The 25000-nt window shown below is 47.8% G+C and overlaps 2 protein-coding genes across 11 annotated transcripts in view; one reads left to right on the top strand and one right to left on the bottom strand.

The window, feature by feature from the left end:
• LOC308706481 (poly(ADP-ribose) glycohydrolase) overlaps positions 1-8177 on the bottom strand; it is a 39057-nt gene extending 30880 nt beyond the window's left edge. Inside the window, exons 1-6 of one of the 4 annotated variants that reach the window (XM_081392158.1) lie at positions 8038-8177; positions 7698-7955; positions 3897-4041; positions 2866-2988; positions 2513-2584; positions 985-1056 (exon numbers count right to left, since the gene is read on the bottom strand). In XM_081392158.1, the coding sequence (XP_081248284.1) occupies positions 985-1056; positions 2513-2584; positions 2866-2988; positions 3897-4041; positions 7698-7955; positions 8038-8093 (726 nt within the window). In that variant the 5' untranslated portion in view covers positions 8094-8177. Of the gene's footprint in view, positions 1-984; positions 1057-2512; positions 2585-2865; positions 2989-3896; positions 4042-7117; positions 7201-7286; positions 7620-7697; positions 7956-8037 lie in introns of those variants that run through there. The other 3 variants (XM_081392159.1, XM_081392160.1, XM_081392161.1) reach the window with 3 other exon arrangements.
• Positions 7678-25000, top strand: part of pstk (phosphoseryl-tRNA kinase) — a gene marked incomplete at its 5' end in the record, with an annotated part of 18290 nt that continues 967 nt past the window's right edge. The window contains 8 exons of one of the 7 annotated variants that reach the window (XM_081392166.1): positions 7703-7953; positions 8048-8191; positions 8300-8561; positions 15583-16009; positions 16107-16308; positions 24503-24578; positions 24773-24866; positions 24977-25000. The exon at positions 24977-25000 is cut by the window's right edge and continues 967 nt beyond it. In XM_081392166.1, the coding sequence (XP_081248292.1) occupies positions 8403-8561; positions 15583-16009; positions 16107-16308; positions 24503-24578; positions 24773-24866; positions 24977-25000 (982 nt within the window). Of the gene's footprint in view, positions 8192-8299; positions 8562-8613; positions 9253-15582; positions 16010-16106; positions 16309-24502; positions 24579-24772; positions 24867-24976 lie in introns of those variants that run through there. The other 6 variants (XM_081392169.1, XM_081392168.1, XM_081392165.1 and 3 more) reach the window with 6 other exon arrangements.

Raw genomic sequence — 25000 nt, forward strand, 5'->3', positions numbered from 1 at the left:
TGTGTGTGTGTGTGTGTGTGTGTGTGTGTGTGTGTGTGTCTCTCTCTCACCTGACAGTATGAATGCAGTGCTGTGAAGTGTGTGTGTGTGTGTGTGTGTGTGTGTGTGTGTGTGTGTGTGTGTGTGTGTGTGAGTGTGTGTGTGTGTGTGTGTGTCTCTCACCTGACAGTATGAATGCAGTGCTGTGAAGTGTGTGTGTGTGTGTGTGTGTGTGTGTGTGTGTGTGTGTCTCACCTGACAGTATGAATGCAGTGCTGTGAAGTGTGTGTGTGTGTGTGTGTGTGTGTGTGTGTGTGTGTGTGTGTGTGTGTGTGTGTGTATGTGTGTCTCACCTGACAGTATGAGTGCAGTGCTGTGAAGTGTGTGTGTGTGTGTGTGTGTGTGTGTGTGTGTGTGTGTGTGTCTCACCTGACAGTATGAATGCAGTGCTGTGAAGTGTGTGTGTGTGTGTGTGTGTGTGTGTGTGTGTGTGTGTGTGTCTCACCTGACAGTATGAGTGCAGTGCTGTGAAGTGTGTGTGTGTGTGTGTGTGTGTGTGTGTGTGTGTCTCTCTCACCTGACAGTATGAGTGCAGTGCTGTGAAGTGTGTGTGTGTGTGTGTGTGTGTGTGTGTGTGTGTGTGTCTCTCACCTGAGAGTATGAGTGCAGTGCTGTGAAGTGTGTGTGTGTGTGTGTGTGTGTGTGTGTGTCTCTCTCACCTGACAGTATGAGTGCAGTGCTGTGAAGTGTGTGTGTGTGTGTGTGTGTGTGTGTGTGTCTCTCTCACCTGACAGTATGAGTGCAGTGCTGTGAAGTGTGTGTGTGTGTGTGTGTGTGTGTGTGTGTGTGTCTCACCTGACAGTATGAGTGCAGTGCTGTGAAGTGTGTGTGTGTGTGTGTGTGTGTGTGTGTGTGTCTCACCTGACAGTATGAGTGCAGTGCTGTGAAGTGTGTGTGTGTGTGTGTGTGTGTGTGTGTGTGTGTGTGTGTGTGTGTGTGTCTCACCTGACAGTATGAGTGCAGTGCTGTGAAGTCCCACGCCTTCGCGTGTCCTGCATTATATCCCAGTATGGCGTCCTAGAGAGTTTCATATTTTAAAAAGGTTAAAATCTTGACATAAATATCAAAAGCAGCTTCACTTTTACTGGCGGGGAGTTTGTTCATCATTCGCTGAGTTCTGCTGCCCTCATCTGGACTAAACCAGGACCAACACACTTCATTCACTCAGCTCTTATCTTAAAGGCACAATATGTATTTTCTTTGCTTTAAAAATATAAAAAATCACTATATCTATGTTATATATTTTTTAAAGTTGTGTATTTACATTATCCCGACAGTTCCAATTAACTTCTAAATCAAGAGAAATTAATATTTTAATTCGAAGACACGGACCGTGTCTTTATTTCCGTTATGTCGCAGTCAATGGCGTCATCTCCGCGTTGTCCCTGGTTTCCGCCTATGGTTTCGCTCGTGCTGCCATGGCAACCAGAGCTATGAGCAGAGCCCTCTGATTAACCAAAGCGACAGACGCAGACAACTGTGGAGTTCGCAATGTCTATCTGCACGCTGTTGTTGTTTCGTTCAAACATTATGGACCATGGCAAGCAGACTTTGGATAAAAAGGAGAACTAAAACGAGAATCAATATCAGCGCGGTGTTTTCGAGATGCCGAGAGCTCCCATAGACAGTATATAAACGAGAGCTCCACGTCCGAGACTTCGACCGCTTCTACATGTACTTATTAAACAGGTGAGCACATTTACATAAAACTAACCAATGTTATACAGTTCAACAATGATAAAATGTCAGAATATGATCTGTATGTTATTCTAATGTTGATCTGGCTTACTGCTAGTCTCATACAGACAGACTAACACATACTTTTCAACACATTCTAATGCAGTTTAGTGTGATAGTGTAATGTTAGACCAGTGAAACAGCGCTGCGTTTCCTCACAAGTTTAATTTGTCTAATAAACTGACCTGTGAGAAGTAATTCTGCCTGTAGTTCGGTAGAATGAAATGTCCATATTCCTTTTATATCCGCGGGACTCGCGTCGCGTGTGGAGCTGAGAGCTGTCTCTTAGCAATCCCGAACTGCTTCATATCACAGTCATGATAAAAGCATCGATGTATTCAGTCATCCATAAACATTATTAGATCGGCCGGCTTGACGTTGACGACAACATCCATAATTCTTAGCAAATGTTGCGTCATCAAACTACGCCTTTGTTATTGTAAAGAGGTTAGCGACCCCTAGTGGAGAAAAATTCTATACTGTGGCTTTAATGAGGTCAAGATTAACTATATTACAATTAACACTGATTGGCCTAAACCTTTTTACATCTTTAAAATTTCAATAAAACAGTGTGGATCATTCTCCCAAATTAGGGACGTTGAGTCATATTTAGTTCAGTGCTAAAAGTTCATTCATAGCTGATGATGTAAACACACACACACACACACTGACACAGAATGTATAGAGTAAAACCGGGTGAATCTGTGTAATTTCAGAGAGGAGGAAGTGACATCACCTTCACATCGTGAGAAGACGAGAACGGGACGCTCAGGGATCCAGTAATCAGATCCCATCGGCTCTGGAGAGTCTGCAGATATTCACACAAACATCACACAGTAATGAAGCTGATGCAGTAACGTGTGTGTGTGTGTGTGTGTGTGTGTGTGTGTGTGTGTGTGTGTGTGTGTGTGTGTGTGCGTGTGTGCGTCTGACCGTTCGGTCCACAGAGAACAGGTTGTGTGTGTGTGTGTGTGTGTGTGTGTGTGTGTGTGTGTGTGTGTGTGTCTGACCGTTCGGTCCACAGGGAACAGGTTGTGTGTGTGTGTGTGTGTGTGTGTGTGTGTGTGTGTGTGTGTGTGTGTGTCTGACCGTTCGGTCCACAGGGAACAGGTTGCGTTGGGACCAGGGCAGTTTGACGTGGGAATCGTCCCAGCAGTCGCTCCGAGTCTCTGGAAACGGCACCGGAACTTCCTCAGGATCCAAACACTCCGTCTGGAAAACAAACAGACATTAAAACCTGAAATTACGAATGAATAAAGAAATGATAATAATTATAGCTTATATCAGAACTGCTTCCTGTTCCAGTGTTTCCCACATCGACTAATGCGGTTCGCCACAGAATCTCCGGCCGCCACATATCGCGCTTCGCTACTCTTTATTTTTATTAACGCTATTTAAAACACAAAGCGCATTCGCTCAGTTGCTTTTCCTTTCCCTGCTCTCCCTCCGTCTCTCTGTCACTTACGCATCTCTCACACACACACACACACACACACACAGACACACACAAACACACAGACACACACAAACACACACACACAAACACACACAGACACACACACACACACACACACACACACACACAGACACAAACACACAGACACACACAAACACACAGACACACACACAAACACACACACACACACACACACACACACACACACACACACACACACACACAGCGTAAAAAAAAATGATATTCTGAATACAATGTTGTCAGTGTGTTAATGTTGGAGTCCCGACCCTTAGCAAACAAGCGACTGCGCCTTCTTTAGGAAGTTAACTAACGTTAGTCAGTTGGGTTGTCGAGGTCAAACACTATATAAGCTGTGAATCAAATAAACATATTAAAAATAATGTTATGTCATTTTTAGGGTGTTAAATGTGTGGATTTTGCGAAGGTGTGAAGCATTTTTGATTAATATTTAATACAATAAAGTTCTGTGTAACGAATTATTAATGAAGGAATTATTTTGAACCACTACCACTACTAACTCACCCGGATCATGACCGTAACTCACCCGGATCATGACCGTAACTCACCCGGATCATGACCGTAACTCACCCGGATCATGACCGTAACATGACCGTAACTCACCCGGATCATGACCGTAACTCACCCGGATCATGACCGTGTGCCCGTCAGCAGGTCTGAGGGCCGGTAAGGAGCCACTGCACACCGGCGCCCTCCTCAGGTAATCGAGATCAACACCCTGACTGATGACATCACTGCTGAGCGCCTTCCCATCAGCCCCTGCTGCAGCCCTGCGATGAGCGAATCAGGAATGAGGAGCCAATCACATGATCAGAGACTCAAAATGTGTGTTACAAGCTACACAAGATGTGCTATGTTCTCTTTGACATAGCTTTCACATAATACATTATAGACTTCTATAATTCAGTGTTAGGCTGCATAGATTAGGTCAGCCGGAACCGGGAGCACTTCCCATAAATCCTGATGTACTCGTTACATCATAAGAAGAATGGCATCTACGCTAATTTTAGTGTCTGTGTTTATCCCGAGGTTTTCCCGCAGTCCGCCGGATCCAGGCCGTATCCAGATCTGATGAAGGACCTTCGCCTGGACCCGATGACAACGCAGTGCTGAAGTGCCAACTAGTCTCTCCCTATGGAGGATCCCTCTACCACTCTACAGATAAAGCGTCGTCGGGAAACTCAATTTGCGTATCTACCCCGAAATGATAAAATAAAATAAAATTCTGAATCAAAATTATAAGGAAACACCTAGGGGTGCACGATATATCGGCCGCCGATATAATATCGGCCGATATGGTCATTTTTTTTACACATCGGTATCGTTCCGATGTCAAAATAGGGCCGATGTGAACAGGCCGATATTTGACGTGTGAAGTTGAAGATGAAGTTGACGATGCTGACTCGCGATCTTAGCAGTAGTGAACGAGGCTGAGAGAAATACACATTTCATACAGATGACATAAGCAGAGAACAGTCTGTTTTCTTTCGTTTTGAATTGTTCTGTTTAAAAATAGATGTTTCAAGCTTTCTATGTCTCAGGTCTGTGAGGCAGGTAGGTTTCGGTTCATTTGAGACGCGCTTCAGTTCAGGCGCCGTCGCCTCCATGTCCTGATTAAATATTTTCTAATATTTACTTCTTATTTATTTTTGATGAAACATTGATCAAAATGAAGAAACAATTAATACAAAACGGAATTAAATTTAAAGACAGGCTTTGTGCTTTCAGTTTGAGGTCTCTGTGAAAGTTTTAAAGCGGTCTTTAGTGCCGCGTTCAGACGTGCGTAACAGAGAACTGTCCCGTCAGTAACATTGTTAACGCAGTTATGTTTTTTCCCTCTTCATGACACATTTTTGATTGATCGTTTTTTGACTCGTAGATATTTGAATATATTGCTTGATATTTGATACCTGTTCGAATTAGATTTTTCTCAAAAGTGACAGCATGTGTGATTTGTGGATTACTGATAAGAAACAGGCGTTTATTTATTCATTCTCAGTGTTGAGAAACGTAGCCTTCATGTGTTACGGTATTGTGTTAATAATAACTAAAGTAGCCTACCTAATTATGTTACATATTTATTTTGTATGAAAACTAGCGCGTTCGTTACTTATGGATTAAAAAGTAGGCTATTGCATCAGTGCTGCGCGAGCTCTCCCTCACAAACACGGATGCGCGCACACAGAGAGAGAAGACTGACGGGCTAAGTTTAAATTTTGTTCTTGTTTTTTTTTCTATCAAAATGTCAGAAAGCATTTTGTATCATCCATCCGTGTTTTTAAAATTCGTTAAATGACGGACATTTTACTGTTAACACAGCCCATATGTCGGATTCGTCTTATAGCCTACTTGTTATTATTTTTAGAATAAGTGATTCGTTATGCTATTATTGGACTCCTGTCTATTCATTATCAACTGTTTTCTATAAATATGTTTGTATTGGCTAACATTTATTCAGCTAATGCGTGTCCTGTTTAAAATGCGCAGTGTTCAAACGCAAAGACAGCACATCACAAATATAAGCCCTTTTCCCTGTGCTATTTAGTATCATATTTGGATATTGGAATAATAAATTAAGTAGCCTATCTTAATTGTACACAATGTTCCTGTTTTTTTTTTTTTTTTTCTAAGGTTTTCTTAATTTTAGACAAGTTGACTAGCACACATTATATGCAATGCAATATAATGCATGTGTGTCGTATGTGTGACATATTTTGCATACAGGTAAAGGTGCCCAATATCAGTCATTTCTAAAGTAAAAAAAAAAAAAAGTGTTTTGGAAAATAGCTCTTTATTTGATAATCATTAAAATTTGTTTTCTATACAGAGATATCGACATCGGTAAATATCGGTATCGGCCATAACAGCAATATTAATATCGGTTATCGGTATCGGCCACAATTTTCACATCGGTGCATCCCTAGAAACACCAGTACTTTGTTTAGGCTTGGTCTGTAGGGAATTACAAACCTGCGCACATATATTCAAAAGCACATAACTATAGAACCAATTCTTAATGCGCATGTGAACGCCATCAGCGTTTCCCACAGGTTCGCGTTTAAAGTCTATGTAGAGAGAATGGTGTCGTCTTAGCGGCCCCTAATTTAATAACAAATGATCGTTGCGGAACTTGCGACGGAAGCGAATCAATCATAAATAACCTTAGCTGTAAAATAACTTTACTAAAGAACCGCTATAAAGCCAAAACAATCTCTGTTACCATAAATTATACGTTTATCTCTGTGAAGCTGCTTTGAAACAATCTACATTGTTAAAAGCGCTATATAAATGAAGATGACTTGACTTGACTTGACAAGATACGACAGCGTGTTCCAGGTTCCTTCGCACAGCCGTTGAAGAGGAGTGGACCAACATTCCACAGGCCACAATCAACAGCCTGACCAACTCTACCCCCCCCCCCCCACACACACACACACACACACACACACACACACAAAATGAACGTCCAGAACACATTAAAAGTTTAGTTTTCAGTTAAAGTGGTGTTCTGTAAGCGGCCCCTAAGTTAATAACTAATGATCTTTACAACGGAAGTGAATCAATCAAACTAACTTTATCTGGACAATAACTTTATTCTAGATCTGCAGTAAAGCCTAAACACACTCTGTTACTGTAATCTCCTGTTATCACTGTAATCTCTGTTACTGTAATCTCTGTTACTGTAATCTCCTGTTATCACTGTAATCTCTGTTACTGTAATCTCCTGTTCTCACTGTAAAGCTGCTGTGAAACTCTATACTGGTGAAGCGCTGTAGAAATGAAGCAGGAGCACTTCCTGTCAGGGATTAGCAAACACTGACAGCAGCTTTAATCACACAAACTCACGCTAATCTGCGGAAACTGCTGAAGATCGAGCCGATCCTGTGGCTGAATCTGATCCTCATCATCCGACACACTTCTGTCAGGTTCTACAACAACATCAGACCAGCTTTATTTACCACTAAACCTGACACCGTCATCACACTGAGACAGAAGAAGAGAGATTACTGATTACCGACCGCGGAGGCCCTCAGGAGCCCGAACACACACGACACGAGGAACACAGCGACACACACGTCCTGAATCCCAGGGTTCGAGTCCTGAATCCCGTCCATCACTGTCCGCACTCACTTTCACTTTATTCACTTTCACTTTCAGTTTCCGTTTCTCAGCAGATCAGCTGCACGTCATAAAACTTCATAATGTTTACAGTTTGTATCTGGTTAATTATCAAGGATCTGAGTCATGTAATAGTTGCCACGGATACAGAAATAGCCAAAGATTAAAAACTAAACTCTCCAGAAACTAATTCTACAATCCCTCATCATGAATATTAATTAGGTATCATGACGTTCGCCGCTCTGATTGGCGCTCGCCGTCACAGGCGCATCAGTGCTGTCCAATGAGAACACAGAGCGTTGTTCACCTGCTAGTGAAGAAGTGTGTGATTCTGCGCGCCTCCGGATCAGAACCGGCTTGTCTGGGCTGGATCCTCGCGGGGTCGCGCTCTGGTGAGGTCGAGAGGTCAGTGTGAGCTGAGCTCTTCCGGGTCACACTGGGCTTCTGCAGCCAGGGATCCAGAGACTTTTGACGCCTTTTTCCTGGGATCTGTCTCTGCCTCTGGAGTTTAGATGAACCTTCAGGACGAACGGCTTCTTTTCTTTGGTTTTCTGCATCTTCAGGCCTGTTTAATAGAAATCATATTATAAATGATAATTTAGAGAAACTTCAGCTGTTAAAGTTTGGATCTAAACTCCTTTTGTTACCTTCCTTCAGACTCCAGCGGCCTCTGGCGCTTCTTCAGCGGCTCGCAGTCTGACATCTGAGGAATAAAGATAAAGAAAACTCTAATATCATTCACTGATGAGAATCACGACATGTATTAACATACAACAACGGTCCACTCCCGTCGTGTTCAAGGTTAGTATTTCCTCGCAGATCACACTCGCAGTTTAAAAGTTTATAAGGATAGAATCCATGCAGATACTGAAGTGCACGGATCTGACTTCCTGTTTTCTTGACGTTTAGCGCCAGTAACCAATGAGCGGTGGATGTTCTGCGAGTGGGCGGGGTCTGTGGGGCGCATGTGCTCTGACGCGCTGGTGTGTGTTCTGATCAGCTCAACTCTCCGATGTCTACCGCACGCGCGTGCCTGTGCGTTCTGTGCGGTTTACCGGCGGCGGGAAAATCCCGTCTGGCGCACGAGCTGCGGAGCCACGCGCACGGGCTCGGCTGGATGACGCTGCTCGTGACGTATGACGAACTGATCCCAGCGCGCGACTGGCAAGAGGTTTCTCTTTCATGTTATGATAAACATGTTATTATGTCTCGTCTCTATACAGTGTCGTACTGAGAGAGAGAGAGAGAGAGAGTGAGAGAGAGTGAGTGTGAGTGTGAGTGAGAGAGTGAGAGAGTGAGAGAGTGAGTGAGTGAGTGTGTGTGTGTGTGTGTGTGTGAGTGAGTGAGTGAGAGAGAGAGAGTGAGTGAGTGAGTGAGTGAGTGAGAGAGAGAGAGAGAGAGAGAGAGAGAGAGAGAGAGAGAGAGAGAGAGAGAGAGAGTGAGTGTGAGTGAGAGAGTGAGAGAGTGAGTGAGTGAGTGTGTGTGTGTGAGTGAGTGAGTGAGAGAGAGAGAGAGAGTGAGTGAGTGAGTGAGTGAGAGAGAGAGAGAGAGAGAGAGAGTGTGTGTGTGTGTGTGTGTGTGTGTGTGTGTGTGTGTGAGTGAGAGAGTCACAGAGAGAGAGTGTGTGTGTGTGTGTGAGAGAGAGAGAGAGAGAGAGAGAGTGTCACAGAGAGAGTGTGTGTGTGTGTGTGAGAGAGTCACAGAGAGAGAGTGTGTGTGTGTGAGAGAGAGAGAGAGAGAGTGTCACAGAGAGAGAGTGTGTGAGTGAGCAAGTCATAACTACATCATGCGTCGTGGGCGTGTCTGGAGCAGGTCCACCATCTGGTCTGGATCCGGCTGACTACATCACAGGTCTGTTAGATGTACGTTATACGCAGGGTTACTGCCCTCCACTGGCACAGTGTGTATCAGTGCAATGCCAGTCACAAAAGTTATATTTTGAATGTGTTCTCTGCAGATGTTCATTTACTTTTTCATATAAGCTGTTTTTGATTGTGGTATACAGCAACAATTTCATAAGTCTTAGACTCTTTATTATTTATTTGTGTATAAGAGCAGCTTTGTATGTTACTAATTATTCAGAAAATGCGAAGTCCACAAGCATGTTTGTATGAGAGCTGCTGGTACATCAATCTATATTGTTTTTCATGAAAGCCGTTTGTGATTTTGCTAAAGCAAAATGTTTTTTTGTTGTTGTTTTTTTGTTTTGAAGGGTTATATTGCTCATAGCACATAACAGTAGGATGTTGGATAGAAGTCTATTATTTTATGTTAGAGATTGAGAATATGTTGAAGTTTGTATTCATTTACTACAAGTTTGCTGCTAGTACAGACACATTAAATCCTGTTGGTTCTTTGCAATGTTGAGACATACGCTGACAAATAGTTGACTTGCCAAATCACTTCCATTTGTTTTATTAATAAAATATGTTGGGAGTAAATTCTTTATGGGTCATTATAAATACTTTGCTTTAAAAGTACCAAGTAGTCACTAGGCCTGTCGCGATAGTCGATAAGTGTATTAATCGCACGATAAAAAAAACGAGCTCGATAATTTTTCCGGCCGCGATAATTCCATTTGCATGCTTGTTTGTTTTCCTCGTCTCTCTCTCTCTCTACCAAAGAGACTGAATGACCACTCTCGCTCGGTTCTTTAGCGTATAGGAGGAGTGAACCCTCTTGTTGTCAGTTGCATGGTCTTTGTGTGAGAAGGCGGCGCCGCGGCGCTCAGTCACATGGTCTTTGTGTGGGAAAGCGCCGGCGGGAGTGTTTGCGGCTACTGCCGGGAGAGAGAGAAGACGCTAGTTGTGAGTTGCGACAGCGAGCCCGATCACATGAAAATGCGTATCTATACCACGAATGTTATTTCTCGTGCCATTTATACGCCAAAAATAGTTTTTGCGTGCATATGATACGCTCTTTATGGCGTGTAATACGCACGCACTCCTCACCCCTAATCCTAACCAAGTATTTTCAGTGCGTAGCATACACGCAATAAAGTGCGTCTCCGTCTTCCCGACAGTACACAATCACTTGACAAAGTAACAGGAGGACAAAGTAACAGGAGTAACAGTGCAAAATTGTGCGAAATGGCTTGTTGAGGCTTTTTTTTAATTTGTTTACAAAGGTCCTAACTGTCAGTTTTGCCTGTTATGGAATGTATCACTATTTAAGCCTAATGTCTAAAGCCTAATGTTTAATATTTTTTGAAGTGCAATTTTGTTTACATCCATTTTATTTATTAACAGACATTTATTTTGTTAACAGACACTAAGAGTCCATTGCTTTCATTGTTTTTGGTTGTTTTGTTCATTTTTTTGGATATTTAAAATGTTTTCCGTTTTCAATGTTTAATATTCTTTAGAAATAAAAGTTTATAGATCGTTGAAAAGGTGTACCTACATTATTATGCCATTATAATTATATTAAATGAAAATGGTCTCAGAACGACAATATTATCGTTTATCGCGATAATTTCTTGGACAATTTATCGTCCAGCAAAATTTGTTATCGTGACAGGCCTAGTAGTCACACACACAAAAAAAAGATGCATCGATAATCGTTTTAGCATCGCTTCGCAGCCAAGCGGCAACCTCCCAGTCTCTCTCTTGAAACCGACACGGAAGTGAGTTAAACTGCAATTCATCGACTGGCCGCTTGAGGCTGGTGTCAAAAGTGAGTCAAATCTGCATCTCCCCCATGTTAAAATGCCAAATTTTACAGCAGAAAAAAACGTGTTTACAGCCTGGTTTCTGTATGCGGCTTTGGTCTATACAGCTAATTTTGCCCTTCATAACAACTGTGAGGGGGGTGAATTTTTTTATAACTCATCCGTTTAGTTGATTAATATTTAAAGTTCTGCATAATTAAGGGTGTGGCCACTTGAATGACAGGTGGATTGCCGCTGATGTCAATGCTAGCCGTTTGTCTGCTGTTACTAGCCGTCACTTCACCTCAGCAAATTTTAGCTGCTAAATCTTTTCTAGCGCATTTACTTGAACTTCATAGGCAATATATCTATGGTTTAACCCATTTGAGAGGCGGCCAAAATCTGAATTTTAAATGGACTGAATAAGCTCTCTACGAACTTGACGAGCGATGGTCCGTCAGCGCGGCATAGACTATAAAAAAAGAGTGACTGACATGTATGCTCATAAATCACTGTCACACACACTCCCTCAGAGTAATGTTAAGTTACTGCATAATACATTTTCAACTAGCAGAATAGTAACTTTACAGAATCACGATACACAGTCTCACTTGTAGCCATGTCTTTTAACTATTATAATATTTCGAAGGGCAAAAATAGGAATTTTTAATTGGCTTTACATCATCAACTGTCACTTTCGTGCGAGGCCCTGTGCAGTCGCAGACTTGGTACTGTCAGTAGCATAACGTTAGCATTACCTCCCCAGCCTGAGCTAACAGCTCCACTCACGCCCCGCCTCTTTGCCCATTTTCTGTTATCCGGGAGTGACGCAAGGCCAAGATGGCGACGGCCGGCTCCGCCCACTTTAGGCTTCAAAAATGCTCTTCAGAAACCTACAGGTGACGTCACGGACACTACGTCCATATTTTTTAACAGTCTATAATCGCAGCCTCTGAATCGTAATCGAATCGTGAGATACCTAAAGATTCCCACCCCTAATCATGCGTTGTGGTCGTGTCTAGGCACAGGTCCTCCATCTGATCTGGATACGGCCCGGATCCGGCTGACTACATCATGCGTTGTGGTCGTGTCTAGGCAGAGGTCCTCCATCTGATCTGGATACGGCCCGGATCCGGCTGACTACATCATGCGCTGTGGTCGTGTCTAGGCGCAGGTCCACCATCTGATCTGGATACGGCCCGGATCCAGCTGACTACATCATGCGCTGTGGTCGTGTTTAGGCGCAGGTCCTCCATCTGATCTGGATACGGCTCCGGATCCGGCTGACTACATCATGCGCTGTGGTCGTGTCTAGGCACAGGTCCTCCATCTGATCTGGATAGGGCCCGGATCCGGCTGACTACATCATGCGTTGTGGTCGTGTCTAGGCACAGGTCCACCATCTGATCTGGATACGGCCCGGATCCGGCTGACTACATCATGCGCTGTGGTCGTGTCTAGGCACAGGTCCACCATCTGATCTGGATACGGCCCGGATCCGGCTGACTACATCATGCGCTGTGGTCGTGTCTAGGCACAGGTCCTCCATCTGATCTGGATAGGGCCCGGATCCGGCTGACTACATCATGCGTTGTGGTCGTGTCTAGGCGCAGGTCCTCCATCTGATCTGGATACGGCCCGGATCCGGCTGACTACATCATGCGCTGTGGTCGTGTCTAGGCACAGGTCCTCCATCTGATCTGGATAGGGCCCGGATCCGGCTGACTACATCATGCGTTGTGGTCGTGTCTAGGCGCAGGTCCACCATCTGATCTGGATACGGCCCGGATCCGGCTGACTACATCATGCGCTGTGGTCGTGTCTAGGCACAGGTCCACCATCTGATCTGGATACGGCCCGGATCCGGCTGACTACATCATGTGTTGTGGTCGTGTCTAGGCACAGGTCCTCCATCTGATCTGGATATGGCCCGGATCCGGCTGACTACATCATGCGTTGTGGTCGTGTCTAGGCACAGGTCCACCATCTGATCTGGATACGGCCCGGATCCGGCTGACTACATCATGCGCTGTGGTCGTGTCTAGGCACAGGTCCACCATCTGATCTGGATACGGCCCGGATCCGGCTGACTACATCATGCGCTGTGGTCGTGTCTAGGCACAGGTCCACCATCTGATCTGGATACGGCCCGGATCCGGCTGACTACATCATGTGTTGTGGTCGTGTCTAGGCACAGGTCCTCCATCTGATCTGGATATGGCCCGGATCCGGCTGACTACATCATGCGTTGTGGTCGTGTCTAGGCACAGGTCCACCATCTGATCTGGATACGGCCCGGATCCGGCTGACTACATCATACGTCGTGGTCGTGTTTAGGTGCAGGTCCTCCATCTGACTGGATACGGCTCCGGATCCGGCTGACTACATCATGCGCTGTGGTCGTGTTTAGGCGCAGGTCCTCCATCTGATCTGGAAACGGCTCCGGATCTGGCTGACTACATCATGTGTTGTGGAGGTGTCTGGGAGCAGGTCCTCCATCTGACTGGATACGGCTCCGGATCCGGCTGAATACATCATGCGCTGTGGTCGTGTTTAGGCGCAGGTCCTCCATCTGATCTTGATACGGCTCCGGATCCGGCTGACTACATCATGTGTTGTGGAGGTGTCTGGGAGCAGGTCCACCATCTGATCTGGATACGGCCCGGATCCGGCTGACTACATCATGTGTTGTGGTCGTGTTTAGGCGCAGGTCCTCCATCTGATCTGGATACGGCCTGGATCCGGCTGACTACATCATGTGTTGTGGTCGTGTCTAGGTGCAGGTCCTCCATCTGATCTGGATACGGCTCCGGATCCGGCTGACTACATCATGTGTTGTGGTCGTGTTTAGGCGCAGGTCCTCCATCTGATCTGGATACGGCTCCGGATCCGGCTGACTACATCATGTGTTGTGGTCGTGTTTAGGCGCAGGTCCACCATCTGATCTGGATACGGCCCGGATCCGGCTGACTACATCATGAGTTGTGGTCGTGTCTAGGCGCAGGTCCACCATCTGATCTGGATACGGCCCGGATCCGGCTGACTACATCATGCGTTGTGGTCGTGTTTAGGCGCAGGTCCTCCATCTGATCTGGATACGGCCCGGATCCGGCTGACTACATCATGCGTTGTGGTCGTGTCTAGGCGCAGGTCCTCCATCTGATCTGGATACGGCCCAGATCCGACTGACTATATCATGTGTTGTGGTCGTGTCTAGGTGCAGGTCCACCATCTGATCTGGATACGGCCCGGATCCGGCTGACTACATCATGCGTTGTGGTCGTGTCTAGGCGCAGGTCCACCATCTGATCTGGATACGGCCTGGATCCGACTGACTATATCATGTGTTGTGGTCGTGTCTAGGTGCAGGTCCACCATCTGATCTGGATACGGCCCGGATCCGGCTGACTACATCATGCGTTGTGGTCGTGTCTAGGCGCAGGTCCACCATCTGATCTGGATACGGCCCGGATCCGGCTGACTACATCATGTGTTGTGGTCGTGTCTAGGTGCAGGTCCACCATCTGATCTGGATACGGCCCGGATCCGGCTGACTACATCATGCGTTGTGGTCGTGTCTAGGTGCAGGTCCACCATCTGATCTGGATACGGCCCGGATCCGGCTGACTACATCATGTGTTGTGGTCGTGTCTAGGTGCAGGTCCACCATCTGATCTGGATACGGCCCGGATCCGGCTGACTACATCATGCGTTGTGGTCGTGTCTAGGCGCAGGTCCTCCATCTGATCTGGATACGGCCTGGATCCGACTGACTATATCATGTGTTGTGGTCGTGTCTAGGTGCAGGTCCACCATCTGATCTGGATACGGCCTGGATCCGGCTGACTACATCATGCGTTGTGGTCGTGTTTAGGCGCAGGTCCACCATCTGATCTGGATACGGCCCGGATCCGGCTGACTACATCATGAGTTGTGGTCGTGTCTAGGTGCAGGTCCACCATCTGATCTGGATACGGCCCGGATCCGGCTGACTACATCATGTGTTGTGGTCGTGTCTAGGCGCAGGTCCACCATCTGATCTGGATACGGCCCGGATCCGGCTGACTACATCATGCGTTGTGGTCGTGTCTAGGCGCAGGTCCTCCATCTGATCTGGATACGGCCCGGATCCGACTGACTACATCATGTGTTGTGGTCGTGTCTAGGTGCAGGTCCACCATCTGATCTGGATCCGGCCCGGATCCGGCTGACTACATCATGCGTTGTGGTCGTGTCTAGGCGCAGGTCCTCCATCTGATCTGGATACGGCCCGGATCCGGCTGACTACATCATGTGTTGTGGTCGTGTCTAGGTGCAGGTCCACCATCTGATCTGGATACGGCCCGGATATGGCTGACTACACCATTCTTCTTATGATGTAACAAGTACATCAGGTGTTATAGGAAGTGTTCCCGGTTCCGGCTGACCTAGTTTATGCAGCAATCGTTAGTGTGAATGAGTGAGTGTGTGTGAGTGTTTTAACAGTAAGTTTTCTGTTCTCTTTGTCTGGTTTATGTGTCTGTTGTATTGTTTTGTTTTTTAGACTGAATGGAAGCAGCACAGGAAGACGGTTCTGATGTGTTTGGAGAAATTCCTGCAGCAGACTCGCACACCATCCGATCAGACTCACACACTCTGCGATCAGACTCAGACTCACACACTCTCTGCTCAGACTCACACACTCTCTGCTCAGACTCACACACTCTCTGCTCAGACTCACACACTCTCTGCTCAGACTCACACACTCTCTGCTCAGACTCACACACTCTCTGCTCAGACTCACACACTCTCAGAGAGTGCTGATGGCATCTGGATGCGCTTCCAGCAGATGCTGCAGCAGCAGAGAGTCTCTCACACACACTCGCAGCAGAGCGTCTCTCACACACACTCGCAGCCGCTCGTCCTGCTGCTGGATGACAACTTCTACTACCAGAGCATGAGGTTCCAAATCCACCAGCTGGCGAGGAAGTGTAGGTGCAGCTCCTGTGTTTCTGTGTTTCTGAGGCGGGCTGCTGGACAGTGTGTGTGCTGATGTCCTGTATGTGTCTGTATGTGTGTGTTGGACAGATGGCGTGGGCTTCTGCCAGGTGTTCCTGCACTGTCCGCTGCAGGTGTGTGTCCAGAGAAACCGGCAGAGATCTCAGAGAGTCCCTGAGGAGGTGCTGGTCCAGGTGTGTGAGCGCATGGAGCCTCCGAACGAGAGCCGGAACCGCTGGGAACAGCAGAGCCTCAAGCTGGACGGGTCCGAGAGCATCACAGACCAGGACCTGTAGGTCAAACACACACACACACACACACACACACGCCTCTGAGAGCCTCGCAGACCGAGACCTGTAGGTCAAACACAAACACATCATGTTTAAACTCTGCATGAAAGGGAGGTTACGCTGGTCTTTTCCTTTCGATAAAGTTGTATATTTGAGTGAAACACTTCTGTAACAAGAACAAATGCACCCAGAAAGAATTCACAGTGCTTCACTTTTTTCCACATTTTGTTATGTTACAGCCTTATTCCAAAATGGATTCAATTCATTATTTTCATTATTTCTTTCCCTTGATCCTGACGAGTCTCCCAGTTCCTCATCTTTCCCTCCATCCTGACGAGTCTCCCAGTTCCTCATCTTTCCCTCCATCCTGGCGAGTCTCCCAGTTCCTCATCTTTCCCTCCATCCTGGCGAGTCTCCCAGTTCCTCATCTTTCCCTCCATCCTGACGGGTCTCCCAGTTCCTCATTTTTCTCTCGATCCTGACGAGTCTCCCAGTTCCTCAAGTCTCCCAGTTCCTCATCTTTCCCTCAATCCTAACGAGTCTCCCAGTTCCTCATCTTTCCCTCCATCCTGGCGAGTCTCCCAGTTCCTCATCTTTCCCTCCATCCTGAAGAGTCTCCCTGTTCCTCATCTTTCCCTCCATCCTGGCGAGTCTCCCAGTTCCTTATCTTTCCCTCCATCCTGGCGAGTCTCCCAGTTCCTCATCTTTCCCTCCATCCTGGCGAGTCTCCCAGTTCCTCATCTTTCCCTCCATCCTGGCGAGTCTCCCAGTTCCTCATCTTTTCCTCCATCCTGACGAGTCTCCCTGTTCCTCATTTTTCTCTCGATCCTGACGAGTCTCCCAGTTCCTCATCTTTCCCTCCATCCTGACGAGTCTCCCAGTTCCTCATCTTTTCCTCCATCCTGACGAGTCTCCCTGTTCCTCATTTTTCTCTCTATCCTGACGGGTCTCCCAGTTCCTCATCTTTTCCTCCATCCTGACGAGTCTCCCTGTTCCTCATTTTTCTCTCTATCCTGACGAGTCTCCCAGTTCCTCATCTTTTCCTCCATCCTGGCGAGTCTCCCAGTTCCTCATCTTTCCCTCCATCCTGACGGGTCTCCCAGTTCCTCATCTTTCCCTCCATCCTGACGAGTCTCCCAGTTCCTCATCTTTTCCTCCATCCTGACGAGTCTCCCTGTTCCTCATTTTTCTCTCGATCCTGACGAGTCTCCCAGTTCCTCATCTTTCCCTCGATCCTGACGAGTCTCCCAGTTCCTCATCTTTTCCTCCATCCTGACGAGTCTCCCTGTTCCTCATTTTTCTCTCTATCCTGACGGGTCTCCCAGTTCCTCATCTTTTCCTCCATCCTGACGAGTCTCCCTGTTCCTCATTTTTCTCTCTATCCTGACGAGTCTCCCAGTTCCTCATCTTTTCCTCCATCCTGGCGAGTCTCCCAGTTCCTCATCTTTCCCTCCATCCTGACGAGTCTCCCAGTTCCTTATCTTTCCCTCCATCCTGGCGAGTCTCCCAGTTCCTCATCTTTCCCTCCATCCTGGCGAGTCTCCCAGTTCCTCATCTTTCCCTCCATCCTGGCGAGTCTCCTAGTTCCTCATTTTTCCCTCCATCCTGGCGAGTCTCCCAGTTCCTCATCTTTTCCTCCATCCTGACGGGTCTCCCAGTTCCTCATCTTTTCCTCCATCCTGACGGGTCTCCCAGTTCCTCATTTTCCCCTCCATCCTGGCGAGTCTCCTAGTTCCTCATTTTTCCCTCCATCCTGGCGAGTCTCCCAGTTCCTCATCTTTTCCTCCATCCTGACGGGTCTCCCAGTTCCTCATCTTTTCCTCCATCCTGACGGGTCTCCCAGTTCCTCATCTTTCCCTCCATCCTGGCGAGTCTCCCAGTTCCTCATCTTTTCCTCCATCCTGACGGGTCTCCCAGTTCCTCATCTTTTCCTCCATCCTGACGGGTCTCCCAGTTCCTCATCTTTTCCTCCATCCTGACGAGTCTCCCTGTTCCTCATTTTTCCTCCATCCTGACGAGTCTCCCTGTTCCTCATTTTTCTCTCGATCCTGACGAGTCTCCCAGTTCCTCATCTTTCCCTCCATCCTGACGGGTCTCCCAATTCCTCATTTTTCTCTCGATCCTGACGAGTCTCCCAGTTCCTCATCTTTTCCTCCATCCTGACGAGTCTCCCTGTTCCTCATTTTTCTCTCGATCCTGACAAGTCTCCCAGTTCCTCATCTTTTCCTCCATCCTGACGAGTCTCCCAGTTCCTCATTTTTCTCTCGATCCTGACGGGTCTCCCAGTTCCTCATCTTTTCTTCCATCCTGACGAGTCTCCCTGTTCCTCATTTTTCTCTCGATCCTGACGAGTCTCCCAGTTCCTCATCTTTCCCTCCATCCTGGCGAGTCTCCCAGTTCCTCATCTTTCCCTCCATCCTGACGAGTCTTCCTGTTCCTCATTTTTCTCTCGATCCTGACGAGTCTCCCTGTTCCTCATCTTTCCCTCCATCCTGACGAGTCTCCCAGTTCCTCATCTTTCCCTCTATCCTGACGAGTCTCCCTGTTCCTCATTTTTCTCTCGATCCTGACGAGTCTCCCAGTTCCTCATCTTTCCCTCGATCCTGACGAGTCTCCCAGTTCCTCATCTTTCTCTCGATCCTGACGAGTCTCCCTGTTCCTCATCTTTCCCTCCATCCTGACGAGTCTCCCTGTTCCTCATTTTTCTCTCGATCCTGACGAGTCTCCCAGTTCCTCATCTTTCCCTCCATCCTGGCGAGTCTCCCAGTTCCTCATCTTTCCTTCCATCCTGACGAGTCTCCCTGTTCCTCATTTTTCCCTCCATCCTGGCGAGTCTCCCAGTTCCTCATCTTTCCCTCCATCCTGACGAGTCTCCCTGTTCCTCATTTTTCTCTCGATCCTGACGAGTCTCCCAGTTCCTCATCTTTCCCTCCATCCTGACGGGTCTCCCAGTTCCTCATCTTTTCCTCCATCCTGACGAGTCTCCCTGTTCCTCATTTTTCTCTCGATCCTGACGAGTCTCCCAGTTCCTCATCTTTCCCTCCATCCTGGCGAGTCTCCCAGTTCCTCATCTTTCCCTCCATCCTGACGGGTCTCCCAGTTCCTCATCTTTTCCTCCATCCTGACGAGTCTCCCAGTTCCTCATTTTTCTCTCGATCCTGACGAGTCTCCCAGTTCCTCATCTTTCCCTCCATCCTGACGAGTCTCCCAGTTCCTCATCTTTTCCTCCATCCTGACGGGTCTCCCAGTTCCTCATCTTTTCCTCCATCCTGCCGAGTCTCCCTGTTCCTCATTTTTCTCTCGATCCTGACGAGTCTCCCAGTTCCTCATCTTTCCCTCCATCCTGGCGAGTCTCCCAGTTCCTCATTTTTCTCTCGATCCTGACGGGTCTCCCAGTTCCTCATCTTTTCCTCCATCCTGACGAGTCTCCCTGTTCCTCATTTTTCTCTCTATCCTGACGGGTCTCCCAGTTCCTCATCTTTTCCTCCATCCTGACGAGTCTCCCTGTTCCTCATTTTTCTCTCTATCCTGACGAGTCTCCCAGTTCCTCATCTTTCCCTCCATCCTGGCGAGTCTCCCAGTTCCTCATCTTTCCCTCCATCCTGACGAGTCTCCCAGTTCCTTATCTTTCCCTCCATCCTGGCGAGTCTCCCGGAGTCTCCCAGTTCCTCATCTTTCCCTCCATCCTGGCGAGTCTCTCAGTTCCTCATCTTTCCCTCCATCCTGGCGAGTCTCCTAGTTCCTCATTTTTCCCTCCATCCTGGCGAGTCTCCCAGTTCCTCATCTTTTCCTCCATCCTGACGGGTCTCCCAGTTCCTCATCTTTTCCTCCATCCTGACGGGTCTCCCAGTTCCTCATTTTTCCCTCCATCCTGGCGAGTCTCCTAGTTCCTCATTTTTCCCTCCATCCTGGCGAGTCTCCCAGTTCCTCATCTTTTCCTCCATCCTGACGGGTCTCCCAGTTCCTCATTTTTCTCTCGATCCTGACGAGTCTCCCAGTTCCTCATCTTTTCCTCCATCCTGACGGGTCTCCCAGTTCCTCATCTTTTCCTCCATCCTGCCGAGTCTCCCTGTTCCTCATTTTTCTCTCGATCCTGACGAGTCTCCCAGTTCCTCATCTTTCCCTCCATCCTGGCGAGTCTCCCAGTTCCTCATTTTTCTCTCGATCCTGACGGGTCTCCCAGTTCCTCATCTTTTCCTCCATCCTGACGGGTCTCCCAGTTCCTCATCTTTTCCTCCATCCTGACGGGTCTCCCAGTTCCTCATCTTTTCCTCCATCCTGACGAGTCTCCCAGTTCCTCATCTTTTCCTCCATCCTGACGGGTCTCCCAGTTCCTCATCTTTTCCTCCATCCTGCCAAGTCTCCCTGTTCCTCATTTTTCTCTCGATCCTGACGAGTCTCCCAGTTCCTCATCTTTCCCTCCATCCTGGCGAGTCTCCCAGTTCCTCATTTTTCTCTCGATCCTGACGGGTCTCCCAGTTCCTCATCTTTTCCTCCATCCTGACGAGTCTCCCTGTTCCTCATTTTTCTCTCTATCCTGACGGGTCTCCCAGTTCCTCATCTTTTCCTCCATCCTGACGAGTCTCCCTGTTCCTCATTTTTCTCTCTATCCTGACGAGTCTCCCAGTTCCTCATCTTTTCCTCCATCCTGACGGGTCTCCCAGTTCCTCATCTTTTCCTCCATCCTGACGGGTCTCCCAGTTCCTCATTTTTCCCTCCATCCTGGCGAGTCTCCTAGTTCCTCATTTTTCCCTCCATCCTGGCGAGTCTCCCAGTTCCTCATCTTTTCCTCCATCCTGACGGGTCTCCCAGTTCCTCATCTTTTCCTCCATCCTGACGAGTCTCCCAGTTCCTCATCTTTTCCTCCATCCTGACGAGTCTCCCTGTTCCTCATTTTTCCTCCATCCTGACGAGTCTCCCTGTTCCTCATTTTTCTCTCGATCCTGACGAGTCTCCCAGTTCCTCATCTTTCCCTCCATCCTGGCGAGTCTCCCAGTTCCTCATTTTTCTCTCGATCCTGACGGGTCTCCCAGTTCCTCATCTTTTCCTCCATCCTGACGAGTCTCCCTGTTCCTCATTTTTCTCTCTATCCTGACGGGTCTCCCAGTTCCTCATCTTTTCCTCCATCCTGACGAGTCTCCCTGTTCCTCATTTTTCTCTCTATCCTGACGAGTCTCCCAGTTCCTCATCTTTCCCTCCATCCTAACGAGTCTCCCAGTTCCTCATCTTTCCCTCCATCCTGACGAGTCTCCCAGTTCCTCATCTTTCCCTCCATCCTGGCGAGTCTCCCAGTTCCTCATCTTTCCCTCCATCCTGGCGAGTCTCCTAGTTCCTCATTTTTCCCTCCATCCTGGCGAGTCTCCCAGTTCCTCATCTTTTCCTCCATCCTGACGGGTCTCCCAGTTCCTCATCTTTTCCTCCATCCTGACGGGTCTCCCAGTTCCTCATTTTTCCCTCCATCCTGGCGAGTCTCCTAGTTCCTCATTTTTCCCTCCATCCTGGCGAGTCTCCCAGTTCCTCATCTTTTCCTCCATCCTGACGGGTCTCCCAGTTCCTCATCTTTTCCTCCATCCTGACGGGTCTCCCAGTTCCTCATCTTTTCCTCCATCCTGACGGGTCTCCCAGTTCCTCATTTTTCCCTCCATCCTGGCGAGTCTCCTAGTTCCTCATTTTTCCCTCCATCCTGGCGAGTCTCCCAGTTCCTCATCTTTTCCTCCATCCTGACGAGTCTCCCAGTTCCTCATCTTTTCCTCCATCCTGACGAGTCTCCCTGTTCCTCATTTTTCCTCCATCCTGACGAGTCTCCCTGTTCCTCATTTTTCTCTCGATCCTGACGAGTCTCCCTGTTCCTCATTTTTCCTCCATCCTGACGAGTCTCCCTGTTCCTCATTTTTCCTCCATCCTGACGAGTCTCCCAGTTCCTCATTTTTCTCTCGATCCTGACGAGTCTCCCAGTTCCTCATCTTTCCCTCCATCCTGGCGAGTCTCCCAGTTCCTCATCTTTTCCTCCATCCTGACGAGTCTCCCAGTTCCTCATCTTTTCCTCCATCCTGACGAGTCTCCCTGTTCCTCATTTTTCCTCCATCCTGACGAGTCTCCCTGTTCCTCATTTTTCCTCCATCCTGACGAGTCTCCCTGTTCCTCATTTTTCCTCCATCCTGACGAGTCTCCCAGTTCCTCATTTTTCCTCCATCCTGACGAGTCTCCCAGTTCCTCATCTTTCCCTCCATCCTGGCGAGTCTCCCAGTTCCTCATTTTTCTCTCGATCCTGACGAGTCTCCCAGTTCCTCATCTTTCCCTCAATCCTAACGAGTCTCCCAGTTCCTCATCTTTCTCTCGATCCTGCCGAGTCTCCCAGTTCCTCATCTTTCTCTCGATCCTGCCGAGTCTCCCTGTTCCTCATCTTTCCCTCGATCCTGACGAGTCTCCCAGTCCTTGCTGCTGTTAAACACCCCCACAGCTGATGCTGCTTCACTGTAGGGATGGTATTGTCCAGGTGATGAGCGGTGCCTCCTTTCCTCCAGACATGACGCTTGCCATTCAGGCCAAAGAGTTCAATCTTTGTTTCATCAGACCAGAGAATGTTGTTTCTCATGATCTGAGAGTCCTTCAGATGCCTTTTGGCAAACTCCAGGCGAGCTGTCATGTGCCTTTTACTGAGGAGTGGCTCTCCGTCTGATTGGTGGAGAGCTGCAGAGATGGTTGTTCTTCTGGAAGGTTCTCCTCTCTCCACAGAAAAATGCTGGAGCTCTGTCAGAGTGACCATCGGGTTCTGGGTCTCCTCCCTGATTGAGGCCCTTCTCCCCCGATCGCTCAGCTCTAGGAAGAGTCCCGCTGGTTCCACACTTCTTCTATTAACGGATGATGGAGGCCACTGTGCTCATGGGGACCTTCAACGCTGCAGAAATGTGTCTGTACCCTTCCCCAGATCTGTGCCTCAATACAATCCTGTCTCAGAGGTCTATAGACAATTCCTTGGACTTCATGGCTTGGTTTGTGCTCTGACATGCACTGTTAACTGTGAGACCTTATATAGACAGTTGTGTGCCTTTCCAAATCATGTCCAATCAACTGAATTTACCACAGGTGGACTCCAATCCAGTTGTAGAAACCCATCTCAAGGATGATCAGTGGAAACTGGATGAACCTGAGCTCAATTTTGAGTGTCATGGCAAAGGCTGTGAATACTTATGTACATGTGATTTATTTTTTATTTTTTTAATAAATTTTCAAAGATTTCAAACAAACTTCTTTCACATTGTCATTATGGGGTATTGTTTGTAGAGGGAAAATAATGTAAATAAAGGCTGTAACATAACAAAATGTGGAAAAAGTGAAGCGCTGTGAATCATGCCAGCAGCCCTATCCCCCTGTAGCCTAGGACTGGTTCCCACTGAAGCTGAGCAGGGCTGAGTCTGGTTAGTTCCTGGATGGGAGACTCCTGGGAAAACCAGGTTTCTGCTGGAAGAGGTGTTAGTGAGGCCAGCAGGGGGCGCTCACCCTGGGGTCTGTGTGGGTCCTAACGCCCCAGGATAGTGACGGGGACACTATACTGTCAAAGAGCACCGTCCTTCGGATGAGACGTAAAACCGAGGTCCTGACTCTCTGTGGTCATTAAAAATCCCATGGCACTCCTGGTAAAGTGTAGGGCTGTAACCCGGTGTCCCGGACAAACTCCATCCATCGGCCCTTGCCAATCATGGCCTCCTAATAATCCCCATCCACTGAACTGGCTCGATCACCTGTAGCTGGTGTGTGTGTGTGTGTGTGTGTGTGTGTGTGTGTGGTGAGCGCACTGGTGCTGTTGTACTGTGGCTGCCGTCGCATCATCCCAGTGGATGCTGGTTGAGGAGAGATTCCCTGATATGATTGTAAAGCGCTTTGGGTGTACAGTAGAACATATGAAAGCGCTATATAAATGCCTCATTCATTCATTCATTCATTCATTCAATACTTTCCGGATGCACTGTAGGGCGTCATCAGAGAAGAGATTCTGCTAGAAAAGTTATTCTGATTCTATCTAAGATTATTAAAACAATGATGATGTGCACCCATAAATCATTTAGAATAAACGAGAATCGTCCGTTTTGATTTCATGGTGACTTTAAATCCACAGATCGTCTGATGTAATATTTGTGTGTTTAATTGTCTCAGATGATGATTCTTCTTCTCGTTTCCTCTTTCTTTCTCCTGAAGGCAGAAGCTGATGGACTTGCTGGCGTCGGCGCTGGAGAACCCGTTGCAGCCCGTCCAGGACGAGTCTCAGCAGAAGGTCAGAACGTTCAGTTCCTCACCGTTACACACGCGCTCAGAACTCTCCTGTTCCACTGCTGTGGTTTGGGTCGGTTTCGTTAAAACTCTTGCCGCATTAAAAGACACAATTACAGTGGATGAACACAGACAGATGATGATGATTGTAGTCTGTAGTGATCAGACCCTCCTCTGATGCGATGCTCTGTGTTTCAGGAGGCAGACCGACGGATCTGTGCGTCCAGCGCTCTCCATCGGGCCGACCAGACCTGCAGACGCCTGGTGTCTCACGCCGTGGCCTCGGCTTGCGGTACAGGACAGTCATGCTAACCTCGGCTAATATGAGCCTGTTCAGAGTGTGTGAGATGTGCGTTTCTTCAGAGTGTGTGTGATGTGTTTCGGTTCTGCTGTGTGTCACAGAAGCGCAGGCGTCTCCAGATGTGC

The sequence above is a fragment of the Scardinius erythrophthalmus genome (genome assembly GCF_964197995.2).
Source record: "Scardinius erythrophthalmus genome assembly, chromosome: 18".
NCBI lineage: Eukaryota > Metazoa > Chordata > Actinopteri > Cypriniformes > Leuciscidae > Scardinius > Scardinius erythrophthalmus.